The sequence below is a fragment of the Neodiprion fabricii genome, chromosome 3, assembly GCF_021155785.1.
Source record: "Neodiprion fabricii isolate iyNeoFabr1 chromosome 3, iyNeoFabr1.1, whole genome shotgun sequence".
Lineage (NCBI taxonomy): Eukaryota > Metazoa > Arthropoda > Insecta > Hymenoptera > Diprionidae > Neodiprion > Neodiprion fabricii.
This window is the reverse complement of record NC_060241.1, coordinates 26,451,729-26,466,235: the sequence shown is the minus strand read 5'-3', so window position 1 is coordinate 26,466,235 and position 14,507 is coordinate 26,451,729. Positions and strand designations below refer to the sequence as shown.

At 36.4% G+C, this 14,507-nt stretch overlaps 1 protein-coding gene across 10 annotated transcripts in view; it reads right to left on the bottom strand.

Annotated features, from left to right (window-relative positions):
- Positions 1-14,245, bottom strand: part of LOC124178960 (E3 ubiquitin-protein ligase UBR4) — a 28,098-nt gene extending 13,853 nt beyond the window's left edge. For 5 of the 10 annotated variants that reach the window (XM_046562828.1, XM_046562830.1, XM_046562832.1 and 2 more), the window contains exons 1-29: positions 14,104-14,245; positions 13,864-13,961; positions 12,636-13,084; positions 11,976-12,500; positions 11,619-11,782; positions 11,302-11,536; positions 10,481-10,601; positions 9,449-9,624; positions 9,194-9,362; positions 8,823-9,046; positions 8,614-8,737; positions 8,306-8,532; positions 7,624-7,833; positions 7,366-7,550; positions 7,131-7,272; positions 6,551-6,828; positions 6,131-6,437; positions 5,706-5,863; positions 5,371-5,598; positions 5,069-5,280; positions 4,721-4,898; positions 4,385-4,594; positions 4,020-4,211; positions 2,978-3,648; positions 2,647-2,849; positions 2,381-2,540; positions 895-2,276; positions 648-805; positions 211-366 (exon numbers count right to left, since the gene is read on the bottom strand). In XM_046562828.1, the coding sequence (XP_046418784.1) occupies positions 211-366; positions 648-805; positions 895-2,276; positions 2,381-2,540; positions 2,647-2,849; positions 2,978-3,648; positions 4,020-4,211; positions 4,385-4,594; positions 4,721-4,898; positions 5,069-5,280; positions 5,371-5,598; positions 5,706-5,863; positions 6,131-6,437; positions 6,551-6,828; positions 7,131-7,272; positions 7,366-7,550; positions 7,624-7,833; positions 8,306-8,532; positions 8,614-8,737; positions 8,823-9,046; positions 9,194-9,362; positions 9,449-9,624; positions 10,481-10,601; positions 11,302-11,536; positions 11,619-11,782; positions 11,976-12,500; positions 12,636-13,084; positions 13,864-13,961; positions 14,104-14,225 (7,664 nt within the window). In that variant the 5' untranslated portion in view covers positions 14,226-14,245. The remainder of the gene's footprint in view (positions 1-210; positions 367-647; positions 806-894; positions 2,277-2,380; positions 2,541-2,646; positions 2,850-2,977; positions 3,649-4,019; positions 4,212-4,384; positions 4,595-4,720; positions 4,899-5,068; positions 5,281-5,370; positions 5,599-5,705; positions 5,864-6,130; positions 6,438-6,550; positions 6,829-7,130; positions 7,273-7,365; positions 7,551-7,623; positions 7,834-8,305; positions 8,533-8,613; positions 8,738-8,822; positions 9,047-9,193; positions 9,363-9,448; positions 9,625-10,480; positions 10,602-11,301; positions 11,537-11,618; positions 11,783-11,975; positions 12,501-12,635; positions 13,085-13,863; positions 13,962-14,103) is intronic. The other 5 variants (XM_046562829.1, XM_046562837.1, XM_046562831.1 and 2 more) reach the window with 4 other exon arrangements.
- Between the last annotated feature and the right edge of the window lie 262 nt (positions 14,246-14,507).

Genomic DNA, 14,507 nt, shown 5'->3' with positions numbered 1-14,507 from the left:
TTCAATTCTATCAAATTTTTATAAAATACTATCGTGACTGATAAATTAAAAAATTTGATTTACCAGTTCACATTCATTAAATATGGAATCTGGGCAGTAATTGTTAAAATGCGACATGAGAGCTAAGAAAAGTTTGGAAAAAAGAGGATAGAAAGTTAGTACAAACGACAATTAATTGTGCAAAGTATCTGGATAACTTTTGCCACATACTTGTCCAATGAAGTTAGTGGTGCAGGTGAAACAACAGTATTTTCGGTTTCGTTACTTGTCGAAACACCAGTCGCAGCAACAGCAGGTGCTGATTGTCCAGAAGAGATTTCTTCTGGTTCTTCTGGCCAACCAAATGCATCTTTTGTCTTCCCGTAGCTACAGGAAACAAGACCAGATTATAGAAATTATTATAGAATGAAGGCCTTAAATCTATGTCAAGATCATCAAACTATTTATACTAGTTGAAAATGATGAACATAAGGATAAAATTTAAGAGTCTAATATAATGGGTTTGTATGAAACTAAATGAAAACCGATATTGACATGATTTCCAGTAATTATAGAACATTTGGGAACCATGTTTAAAGGATCGATAATATTTCTAGAGCACTGTAAGATTTTAGAATAATAATAATAATAATAATAATAAAACTAACATTTTGATGGAATCCACCATAATGACGCCTTCAGGATCCTGAGAAGGACCGAATGTAATGGTTAACTTTTTGTCAGCTTGCAAACTTTCTTCCCTGGCAAGTGGAATATCAAACCATCGACTTCGAGTTAACGTTGTTCGTACACTTCGTCCAAAGACCTGTTGAGATATGAATACTTCTGGTAAGTATTTCATAGTCACAAAATGCAAATAATTTCAAGCATTGCAATGATTATATGGAACTTTACCTCAACGTATAACGGAGCTCTTTGGACATCTTGATTTCCAAGTAGAACTCTTACACCAGTCATAACTAAGGTTGCATCGCTATTGGTACATTCAACATTAAAGCCCATGGCCTTTGTTGAAACAACATACATACCAGTAGTGTTTAATCGATGCTTTATTTGAGCTACATTGTATATCTGAAGCAGATCGTTCCCGCCAAATTCAATGTCATTCATCGCCTGGCAATGTTCAAAGAAATCAATCGGAAATGAAACTGAACTCGAGGGCTTTCCAGTTTTGGTGGACTTCTTCTTTCTGGTTGGTTTCATGGAAGTCATGGTGCTAATTGGTTGAACGCTGGATGACATCCAGAATCCAGTTTGCTCCATAGCCGCCATATAGATTCTGAGGCTACCATCTTCGCAAAGTAGGATTAAAGTAGTTCTATGCTCGGCATTTGAGCTTGGGTGTCTTATGGCAACCATATCCATAATCTTAGCTTTGGCTGGTATAACTTTTATTTCTTGTATCATCACAGTTTCAGGCTTGATCATTAGAATTACTGGATTGTTGCTAGTTTGCAAGACGGAACACACAATTCCAGGATGGTTAGCAACTTCGTTCCACTGATATAACGGCTGCGGCTGATTGTTGTTTGATTTGTTCCCATTTGATTTGTTGTTAGCTAAATTGATCATGAATACAACAGTAATATCCGAATCCATGTATTTCAATGGTGCTATAAAGCTTTTGCCTGACGAGTAACTGAAGAACAACAATTGCAAGGCGTGTGAATAATATATGGAAACACCCCCACCACCGACTTGGCCGTTGATTTCTTTGATTTCGGAATGGTAAACTTCGAGTGTATTCGTAACATAGAATGGTCCATGTCTTGCAGAACTTTCTTCATCCATGGCTTGGCTATAAATGTAACCAGCTGACGACATTAAAAGTAGATGAAATATGTCATTTTCTGTGTGTATAAAGGTGCAATCTCTTATTTTTCCAGTTGGCACAAGGAAATAATACTGTGGACTTAGCGCATCTTTTCCAAGGTCATAAATCTTCACAAAGTCAGCTGTAACCAAGGCTAGCTGAGTTTGTGAACCAGGAAGCCATATTGCTCTAATGATGAAATTTCCAGTTTCGAGTTGTGGATGTAATACTAAATGATCGGATACTGTTCCAGAACTGTTGAATGTCAGAACGTGACAATCTTTAAGACCACAAACAGCCAAGAAATCTTCGTTCCACTGGTTGCCGGTCACTGACAAAACAGTAAAAGGTATGGGTGCTGATGCAAGTCTAGTCAATGTCAGTTTCCTTTTAGACGAATCAGCTTGTTTTAATAAAGCACTCAACTGAAGCACAGTGATTTTCCCTTTCTCGTGTGAGACTGCTGCAAAATTTAGATTTTATTCATTACCATAAGGCGAAAATTAAAACTAACCTCTAGCATTATCAACTAGTGAAAATAAAATATCTAAATGTTGGATCGTGTACCTAGATGCTGCCTCTTTCCGTGTGGGGATGATAAACAGCACATAGCAACACGCCGAATTAAATGTGCTGATAGTAATTGCCTTATAGTTTGACCCTGCTCACCGCCGTAATTCATCCTAACATTTTCAAATGCTCCCTCTTGAGATCCCAATGTTGGGAGCTGTTTTATATGGAGCAAAAAAGAAAAAGAATATGGGTGTACTCATGTATTATACACTCATAGGATGCTAATTAATTTTGCAATTACACATATAAAATATACGCACCATGAGCTGATCAGTATGTTCGAATTTCTTGTCGAGAGTGTGTAATTGTCTAAGAGCCAATTGAGCTCTAGCGTGGCAGCCAACTGCAGAATTTTTTTGACAAGAGGCATCAACTGCTGATACTAGAGTTCGTGTGAGCTCTACCAGTGAAGAAACCAATCCGCTGTTCGATAGTTGTGAAAGCACCCAATCCTTGCTACCCTCTGTTTGATAAATTATACAGAAGTGATAATCCATATCATAATCTTTTATGAGTCTACTGTCCTATCAAATTATATGGAATGCTCATTGACATCACATTCGAATAATGTACAATGGTTATAAATCTTACCAAGTTGATTTGCAAGAGCAAGAAGTTTTTGCTTGTCACGTTCACTTCGTTCATGTCTATCGTGAGGTTGATCAGGACTGGAACCTCGACGTCTCAAGCTACTTGGAGGAAGCGTATTACTCTCAGTAGAAGTTCCAGTATTATTGTAAATGTCAGTGTTAGTGACTTGATGTTCAGAACTTTGAGGGCTACGTTTAATCAAAGCTTGACAGGACCCGTCAGCTTTTGCCCCACAGTCACAAAAGAAATTTCCATACTTGGCATAAGTAATGTCATGACCTCTGTGGCAGACCCGGGCACACACTGTACATACACCAACTCCATCCACCATGTTACATGTGTGACAGTGATACCAATGTTGATTCATGAACTCCTTCTGCGTTATAGTGAACGTGCAGAGTTTATTACAAAGACTATCCTCATCAGAGTCCTCGCCTGCACTATCATCGTCGTCATGGGTAATTTCGTCCACCCAATCACTATCGGTAATATCATTTAGCGACGTTACACCATCCCAAGGTGGACTTGTTGCTCGATCTTGACCCTGCACCGACTGAGGACAAATTGCTCCCACTATGTCTGCGACATAGTTCAACACGCAACATCCAGCCTCTACATAGGGTACTGGTTTATCAAAAGTTTGTGGATCTTTTGTCGTCAGCTGCTGTTTACTGTAAATAAGAAATATTTGTTCCATCATTTCAAACACTCTTTGTCCGTGCTTTCAACAAAATATTGATTGGAACACCAATTGATTACAAACAACTTTAACTGTCAAGGAATGAAAACTCATGAGTAAAGTATTCAAGTTGACACTTCATATCATTTGGAAAATAGTAAATTGTTTCTAATACCTTCTAGAATGTAGTTCCTATCCATTAATTGAGTTTCATAAATTAAAATTTTTAATTATCAACAGCTTTCTTTAAGGGAGTGTGCAAGAAAAAAAAATCATACAGATTTTATCGTTCCAACACTTCAACATTCATTTTAGTCAAAATTAACGAAGTGTATCTTTAAATTTTTAAGTAATTTAACCTACCACAGTTCAATCCATTCAGTAGCAGCGCTAAATAACAAGATGTGTCCTTTGTGAGATCCTGCGTCTGCTAAGGTAGACATTACGCGCATCAATTCTGGAAATCCAATACCTTCAATCGCTGGCGACAAAATGTGATATCCCAGTGGGATTAAAGCTTGCAAAATGGTTACAGAGACATTATCACTGACACTGCTGAAAATATAGAAATGTGATGTACTATTCTTATCTCATTGTACAAAGATATGTGTGCTTATACATCTTCTGTGTAAACTGCTAATTCTGTATAGAGCAATTAATAATAATTGGTACAATAAAAATTTGACATGAAATGATAGTTTACTCCAAGTAAATTTATAATTACGAACCTATTTTCTTTCACTATGTAATTGGTAAGAGCTTGCAGTAGCTGACTATTTTCATGCATTGTATGTTGGTCGTCGGTGGAACTGGAAGATTGAGTATTGTTTGTAGATGCAACTTGTGCTACTGTCCATTGACTCTGTTCATTATTAGGAGCATTATTAGCTTCATCAGTTTTTTGAGTATCCTCGGCATTAGCACTGACCGCTACCAATCTAAAAATATGTTAAATGATATAGTGATATTCGAAAATCATGCATAAATAACGAAGTGTAGCATTCGCAATTGGAAGTCTAAATGTTATTTCCTCTGAAGGAGAGGGATATTTAAAATAAACTCACGCAGTTGCAGTAATTATAGTGGGCGTTTGCACGTTAGTGGATGATGCACTAGGTGAAACGCTTGTTGCTCCTAATATAACGTGACGCAGCCATGCCTGTAGTTTTTCACTTTCAACATTGGCGAGATTTGACACCGAACTGCATAAACGCTCCAAAGAACTGTCACTTGATTTTTCAGCTAAAATCACATCAATATATTTTAACTTAAATAAATGTTCCCCTTGAAAGTGTGAAACCCTAAATTTTTCTTTTTTTTCTTTACAAAATGTAAGACTATAAGTCTCTGTAATTTAAGATGCTTAAACAAATTTCTGATCGAAATCCAACCAAGTGAACAAATGTTATTACCTGTTTTGAAAAGTTTGACGAAGAAGTGAAGAACATCAGTACTGAATTGCTGTGAGGCTTGGGGCGAGGAAACAGATAACAAAACCGAAACCAGAGTAGTGTTTGTGTTTGGTGTGAAAAATGTATCTAATGCTTTACATCCAACTGGCTTATCCAAGAGTTGCTCCCAGTATTTGATACACTGTTTCAAGATTTTTTCATCAATGGAAACACTAAAATGAAAAATTTATTCAATTATCATCTGAAAATGATCATCTGTACACATTTACACAGTATACAAAAGGGTGCATAAAATTTATTACTTGATGACATCTTGTGTGCTGCTAGTATATTCGACGATCAAATTATAGGTATGATTCAGTACAAACAGATGTTCACGCAGCTGTCTAGCTTCATTTTCACAGTCACCAATAAGTCTACCCAATGTTTGGGATGCTGCTTCCTGGAGGTATTCAGTACGCACATCCATTGTCAGAGATATCAGAATGTCCATAGCCCGAGACCGAATTTCTGACGACTCTGGAGTTTTCCTATGAAAATAAATTGTAATTGACGTCTTTTGCTTAATAGTTTCAACAAAAGTAAGCGCCCGTTAACAGAACTTAGCATTGATTGAGTGCTATAAATTTCAACTTACATAATGTATTCTCTGATGAAAGTGACTAGTGCAAGAAGTAAATTTTTCAGCGAAGGGTTGATAGAGAAAGTGCTATATTCTGATAATGAACCAATATGATGATTCACTGTTGCCAGAATATAACTTTCCGCTGGTATAATATCATTTGCATAGGTATTCTGTAATAACAAATGAAATTTGCTAGGTAAGATACAGCCACAAATGTTTGTTATAGATTAAGCTTTACAAGTTTTGAAAAATTTCCGTTTTACAAATTCTGAAACCTGTAATTTCTATACGACGCAATAAACTTTAGTCTCGTTAACTACCAAACGAATAAGACTTGTTGATTTTTTCAGTAGATGAAAAATTATAATCTAACCATCCATATTTGTAATACTTTTAATACGTTGACAGTAGTGTTTAGGAATTGAAGTTTTAATTACCCATGGTACGTCTGGCACACTTATAGCTTTCCATTTATCTAGCACAGTTCGAACACTGTTTGGTAACAAAGATACCAATGAAGGTTCCATAGCCCAACTACCGCCAGCAATACAAATAATTCCATCCAAGACTAAATAGTCTGAAAGTGTATATTTGCCAGCTGGTTCGGAAGCTTCGTGTATCTGATAAAGAAGACTAGATCTACAAGAAGCCAAAATAGCCTCTGTCAATGATAGAATGTGAGGCAATATGTCCACGACCATTTTGTTGATATTAGATGTAATAGATTCCGGTGTCTGAGGGCTTCTGTAAAAATTGTAAAATTCGTAATGAAATAGAAAGTCTTTGGTAAATTAAAATAGCATTAAAAAAAAATATTCGAAATAATAAATTTGAGTATACATATACTAAGCACTTACTTGGAGGCCTCAATATTGTCAGATGGACTTTTAGAAACGCTCTCATCCATGAGAACTTGTAGTTTTCCAATTACTGCAGCCAGAATACAAAGCGAGCTAAGCTTTGGTAGAGATGCTCTTGACATTATTTTATCAGTTGGATTTATTTCGGGTTTTAACGTGTTAATGCAACTTTTTGCCAGAGTGACATCATATTTTAATGAATTAACTGTAGATGAAACGGTCTTTAATAGGTTTTCAGCGTATTGGGTATACATGCCTTGTTTTACCAAACAATCCTGTTGAGAAAGAAATATTTATATAGAATTCCACAGAAATAAGGCTCTGCACAGGCGAAAAAAAATGTGTAAAATTTAAACACAGTACTGCCACTTTGAATTAACATTCACTGGATTTTGTTAGCAGATGTTGCAAAACGATTCGCTTTAGTGAAACAAAAATGAAATTTCTTTGGTAAATATCTATTTTTCCAAACAAGTGTTGCCACATAAAGACAAATTGCATCGAGTTGGCATTCATGTCAACCAGATAATGCGATGAGAAAATTTTAAGACTTTACCAGTTATTTATAACAACTCACCTTCATCCATCCAGTAAATGTTTTATATGCAGCTCTGGGTCCCCAAACCAGAGAATGCAGGAGCATTGGACTTGCTGGAATCTCTTCACCTAAGGCAAGTTTGTCCATATACGGTGTTGAAGGTGGCAACATTAGAAGCAACCTATAGTGTCAAATATAGACAAATTCATTATCATATTATGTGCAATTGTTTACAATAATAACTATTATTTCGGCTGTATTTCAGTAAACATACCTCCAGCAGATTGAAAAGCAGTACTGTGTCGCACACAATCCTGTAAAAGTCATTCTATCCTGATTTTCAGATGCTGGTTTCTGAAGCATGCTTGTTTGATTGATCACATTCAAGATGTCAATCAAGGCGTCGACAAGAAGTGGATACTTTAATTTATCTGGGGTTCCAAGCACAAAATTGCAAGCCTGTCAAATGAAAGATTGCATGTAACAAGTTCCAAAGAAAAAATCATGAACTTCGAGTATAGGTAGCACTTACCAATCCATCGAGTTTTGGTGTATCTTGATTATTGAAATCTGCTGCCGTAAGGTTGTAAAAGCGAGGCTTCATCGCAAATTCATCTTGCGGGCCAAATTTGCGATAGTTATCTTCAATTTCCTTCCAAGGCGTATATATCCTGGATGCTTGTTTGTTTCCTTCCTTAGCATCTGAGACTAAGCTCGTTGCCGAGAATAAGTTCCATTGAACCTGACAGGTATAAAATCAAATTTGAATTTAAAGTTTACTAATATTCAAACAAATGTAATATCGTATGAATCAAAGGAAGATGAAAAAAAAAGACATACTGCCCAGTCATGACTCGGTCATGCCGATTTATTGCATTTATGTTTACCTATGGAAATGTACGAGGTGATTACTACCACACAGTTGGCACTTTCAACCTGGTGGCCCTGTTATCTCGCTAAGTTTTAGTAAACTCAGATTGTTCTAGCATCTGACAAGTTAATGTTAATCACCAGAAAGAATTAGAAAATTATAAGAGAGTGACTGCGAGTAAAGAGAAAAACGGAAAAAGTGAAAGTGATGAAGATAGATTAACATCGGTTGGCACTTGCAAGCCAAAAAAGCTCAACTGTCAGATGCAGCAATGTGTATGGCATTTCCTCAATATCTGAGAATAATATTAAACTGAAACAATGTCCATAATTTCACTGTTTACCTGTTCAAGTAGTGTTGGCGGAGCGTCATAAAGATGCTTCATCATGTATTCAAGTAAAAGCAGTAACCGAGATAAATGTAACAATTGCGAGTCCTTCATGGGAATTTTGACCGCTTCGCTACATCGGACAGCTCCGCTTCCAGTCACCAGTAGCACGGATTTTTTTTGCATCAGGTTCAATGAGTGAAACAAAAAGAGTACAAGCTGAGCGTGCTCTACGTTTAAATCTGAAAAAAATACGTAAAAATTTAAAAATTATTGGAGCAGAAAAACGTAGCAAAAACAGACAACCAAACATGCTATCTCACCCTCATTCTCAGTCTCGAATGTAGCTGGGGGATTGCAAACATTTTCAACCATGGTCGTAACCAGTCTGTGCCAAATGCTTATACAGGCAGCTTCCTTCTCAGACTGTGGCTTCAGCAATAAAATCTGACGAGAATAGTGGTAGTGATTAATAGACACAACTTAGGCGATCACCATCTTATGATTCGATCTAAAAACAATGAATAAATACCTGTGCCAAAACACTCAAGGTTCTGGGATAAACTTGCAGTGGCCAGGATGGCGTGGAATTCTCAGTCGACCAAGGACTAACGCCTAAGTGATGAAGCAAAGTATTCTGCAGTGCTTCGCTGAGAGTATTCCGGGCTAGTAAATTATGAGTGTAGCGGCTAAGGGCTTGCGAAAACTCAGAATACATTGCGCCTAAAGTAGCTCCATAGAAGACTGATATAGTTCCTGTAATAATTACACATTTAAAATTACATAATTAGTGGATTATTTTCACGTCAAGTAACTCAGAGCAAATTTGAGATTTTCAATTTGCTACTACTAGCGTAAACTATGCTCCGTGCCTGAAAGTTGAGGTAAACAAAATTTTAATACCTGTTTCGGTTCTAGCAGTTTCATGGTCCAAGTCTCTAATGATTGCTGCAAGGATAACCATTTGCTGTTCCACTAAGCCGTGCACAACATATTCCCGAATGTACAGACTCCGACTGCCAATGAGGTGTTGGTTCATGAATTGAAAAATTTGTGTTGCCAAAGATATGTACTGCAATAACGGAATAAGAATATGTGAAAATGTATTCAGTAAATCATGCACATTATTTTAAGTTCTGCAGGTACACATAAACATACTCCGTGAGGCTCTCGATTGTCAGGCACAATTGCAGTTGTAGTTCTCTCAGTGTTCGTCTCATTATTCGGTTCTTTGGTTGTACTTGTAGGGGAACCATCGGACGGCGCAAAAGTTTCCTCAAACCAGAGTCCCAGGATAGGTTCGCTGTCCTCCTCTACCGACATAACAGTTTGTTCTACGTGGTGAACATACACCATAGCGTTAGTAAGTGGACAGACAGGACAAGAGTTGAGATTACTGATTAGAAATGATAGCACGGAAAAACTTGCAAGATATATTTTTGGTGAATCAATTTAAAAGCCAAGCTTGTATGATTCCAGACTTTACCATGTTTCACTTTACAATAACTTGCAAAGTTTACAGATAAGATAGTGCGAAATTTTTTTCTGAAATAATTCGATTTCGTGATTAAATCGTGAAAACGTACATTCATGAAACAATAGGCCGTTAAACGGTAGTTCTATTTCTTTATGGTATACCACACTTTGAAAATAGCAGCAACGAATTGGCAAAATAGGTTTAAAAAGTACAAATCATGAGGATTCATTTACTGAAATGAAAGTTAAGGTCAACTCTGGCAATGAGATAAATTCTCTTGATAAAATGAATCTCGTATATCGTGCTTTCACATTCAAACTGTAAATTGCCAACTGTTAATAACAATTATTATTATAATTGTATATTATATTATATTAAAAATAGTTTTAAAAAATGATTATTATAATTGTATATTATGATAATAATGTATAATTATAATAATCTTTTTTTTAAATTATTTGCAAGTATACTTATTTTTTACAAATTATTTGAAACAATTCTGATCAAGATGGACATCTTGTTAAATGATAAAACACTATAAACGCGTATATTTGCTGTGAATCAGTTATAATTAAATGGTATTTTTTAAACACATTCTATTCATCACGTTGATTTTAAAAAATCGTCCAGTGGGGAATGTGGAGTACAGAGAATTATATGCAACTAACATTGCATACAGTCTGCATACAGTCAATTGAGTGTGCATACATTACCTTCATCAGTTGAGCTTTCATCTGAACAACTCAAAAGATCTTCATAATAAGTAGTGGAATCAGATTGACTCAAGGTATCACCTTCAAATGGATGTTTTTGAACTCTTTTGAGAGTGCATGCCTGTAAAAATAATTTGTCGATATTTTTTTCTATTAGGATAATTATATTTCAGCGAGCATTTACGGCCTTCGTACTTGAAAATGGATATCTTAAAACGCTATGATAATAGAACAATAATAAACCAGTTAGTCAACTTGAGACTAAAAAAAATAAACTATATTGATTCGAGTATAAGACAACCCTGCATATAAGGCGACCTCCAATTCTGGGATAGTATTTAAGTATTTTTCTTAGTTACCCACATATAAGATGAATTCATGTATAAGACGAGCATGATTTTGGTGGGTGCTGTCAACGAAAAAAAACCTCCGCTTATATTCTGAACAATACAGTAATTCTCATGTATGAATGCAAGTTTGAACAACAGAATCTTGTACTTGCTGTTGACTTTTATTTGAAAGCAGTACTAGTAAGCAAATGACACATTTAAAATGGAAGACCTCCCGTTTTGGGTGTGCAAAGTATGTTCAAGTTCAATTGCAAAAAAATATACATGCACATACCTTACAGTTGAATACTGAATAATCTGTACAATTGTATTTCAAATTATTATACAATGTTTAGGAAAAATTAAGAAATTAGTACAGGGTTTTGAAGAGAAATATTTTACTAGAATACAGTGTAAATAGTATATCAGTAAAATATTTACAGAAAAAGTTACACTGCAAATTATCTGAGATTAGTCAAAGCTAAACCTCACCTTTCTGTAACTGATGGTAGCCAAGTAAAAGAGAAGATGATTCAGTGGTGCCGCTTGCAAGAAAGTAACAGCTCTTTGCAAGGCTGTAGCAACAGCTAAAATGTCCAATGGTGCAGGTTCAGGAGTTGGGGGACGATCCGGTCCTGCTTCCACTGAGACATCCTCTAATAGTGCGCTCATTAAAGTGAGAGCATGAGAGGCAAGAGCCACAGAAAGAACACCGAATCCTTGTTGTCTAGGAAAACAAGATTTCATTTTCCACTTCATTTGAAGAAAACATGCATGTTTGATACAATATTTTGATATAACAAACTTACACTTTCATTAAGTTTATACGACCAGTTCCGTCTCTTGATTTGCTTGGTGATTTGCCCTTTTCTTCTTTTCCTTTATCAGCCGTGCTCAAACTGCTTACGGAAAGCTGGGCTTGCAAACCTGCTACTAGTAACCAAACCCCAATCAGGAGATGATTTTGTAATATCTGAAACAGGTATGGAAATTAAGCAAGTATTCCATCAAAAAGAAGATACATGACAGTGTAGTCATTCACAATAAACTTTCCATGGTACATTGGAAATAATCTAATCTTCTACCCATTTCGACCTTCTTCACAAATTATTTCAAAGTAATTATTTCATTAAGACGATGCAAAATTTGCATTGAAATTATCTTACATGTCCACCAGCACGTGTGCTGTATTTAATAACATTAGAAACGATCCCGAAAATTTCTAAGCTCTTTTCAACAACTGTAATAGCCAGCGCGTCATATTCCTCTTCTGTGCTTTTTCCACTTTGACTTCCTTGCTGATTTGCTGAAGTATTAGTGCTGCATTTCGGAGATACTGCATTCGTTATCCCAACAATACTTGATGCCGTAGCATTAGCAATTGAGCAATACAAACAGGACATTGTCAGTAATGACAATTTCTCAAGTTTGGCTGATGTTAATGGCTCAAGAACGGGAAGCGATACTAGACTATGCACGATATTGATATCGTTTACAACTGCGTGTAAGCTGTGCCGTATTGTATGGGCCTCAGAATGATTGGACGGAAGACAAAATCCTTTTCTGTTTAGGTAAGTTTGATACTTCCGTGTGTATCGAGATAAGTATGGAAGATTTGTACACATATCCAGCAGTGTGTCTCCTGCACCCATGCTCTGAAGAGTGCTAATGTTGTTGGATATGAATAGCATCTAAAAATAAAGAATTACATCAAACATTCATGTATCAAGCTATGATACAAACGTCAACAAATCATTGTAAAACAATAATTTACATGCGACTTTCTATTGCAGAATCTCAATTAACAAATAAATTTTTAAACTGACCTTGGCATCTGCATTAATGTCATTGCTAACTGACTCAGAATTAATTTTATTTGCCGTATTCGACGTTGCCTCGCTTGCAATATTTACACTAGGTACAAAATCCTGGAGGGGTGTAGTCAGCTGTTCAAGAATACTGCTCGAGAGATCGCTACGAGCTCGTTTCGACTCTTTGATTGGTTGAGGTGAACTTTCTTTTTCTCCAGTCGAAGGTGATGTTTTAATGTGTGAGGGCAATTTTGCATTTTTCATGATAGCGATAAGTGTAATTTCCTCTGTTTTGGTTAATAGGGACTGTCCCATGCATAGCGCACGGATAGGAAGGAGCAACTGCTTTGTAACTAGGATGGTCGGTGCCCCATCTGCAAGCTGTGACTGAGGCAATCTCCCGATCAAGTAGGTAAGCAGCACTCTGCATGCTTGCCAAACTGTAGGAATTTGACTCTTCGACACTGTAAAATAAGAAAATTGATGTCAGAGTGTGTTCTAAGGGGTATGAGTTAAGAAAAAAAAAAGTACACAGGAACATAAAGTTATACAGTGTATTTAAGCAGCATTTAGAATAAATATCTTTAGCATTCGCAAGCTTTTGGAATCAAAAATGCTCCGATTTTTCTGAGTATCATTATAAAAATGCGATTCAATAGTATTTTCAAAAACCATTGCATTAGCTAATTTCCTGCTGTTTCTTGTTGCGTACTCTGAAACTAGGCATACCACATCATCGTTGGTTATGAAACATAAAATTCCTTGAGATTGTAGTTCGTAATATTAATGTGACGGTGGAATTTCATGAATCATCCTTATTTGCTACTTGAGAATAGTGTGCAATGCAGTAAACAATATATAGCAGCGTAAATAAAATAGGGCAGACTTATTTTTCAACTGTAACATTTCTCAAGTAATTCCAGAATAGCAATGTAATAATTATTTTCAATTCTTTGTTACAATAACGTTACAAATATCAACTTTGGAGAAATCGTCAAAATTTTCCAACTTATCAGACGCGTATTGACCATGTTATTAACGAGTGGTATTTCAGGCTATCATCATTTGAAAAAGCGAACTGATACAAGATGCAAGCTTAAGCGAGGGTGGGAACTATTCGTGCAGCTATACATTTTTCCTGTACGTGATGAGCAATCGTGCATGTAGATGTATGTGTGTGCAAGATATTTGGCTAGACAGATATTTGCAGGTATTAATATGCTAGGCAACTGGCAAAACTCACATGTACTAGCGCTTCCGGCGATATAATCAGCAGCCAGCGCTGCAAAGGACGTATAGAAGGCATCGTACTGTTCATCGTGCGTTGAAAATTCAGCATCACTGCGAAATAATAGAAAATTTTTGATCAATAAAAATACGCTCGATACGGCAAGTATCCATTTTCGTGCTGTCACTTGGTTGATCAGTCAGACGGCGGATACGTCGTTATTACTAACCTGACTATGAAAACTATTTTACTCACCTTTTGATTATCGCTTTGACAAGCTCAATGATCTCGTTTTTATTGAATGATCCATAAGATGCGGCTAAAATAGGCTTTATTATTGAGGCCCACTCGACCACACCACCACTCTTCGCAGCCATTTTGAAAATGAGTGATAATATACCTTCGAACGTACGATAACTTCACGATTCATTCGAAAGGCCATCCGTGGCTATTTTCCGTTCTCTAGATTCCTAGCTCTGGTTCTCTGGTTGTTAGTTCGCCGTAGTGACCGCAACTTGTCGCTGGCGCTGACCATGGTGAGAATCTTGACAAAATTTGAACTTGTTTTGAATAGGACTGATTTCGGAAGTACGTTTTTATCCTATAGGCGTATTGTTTGCATCGCCACGTACGTGTGACGGATTTAACGACTTGTTCTT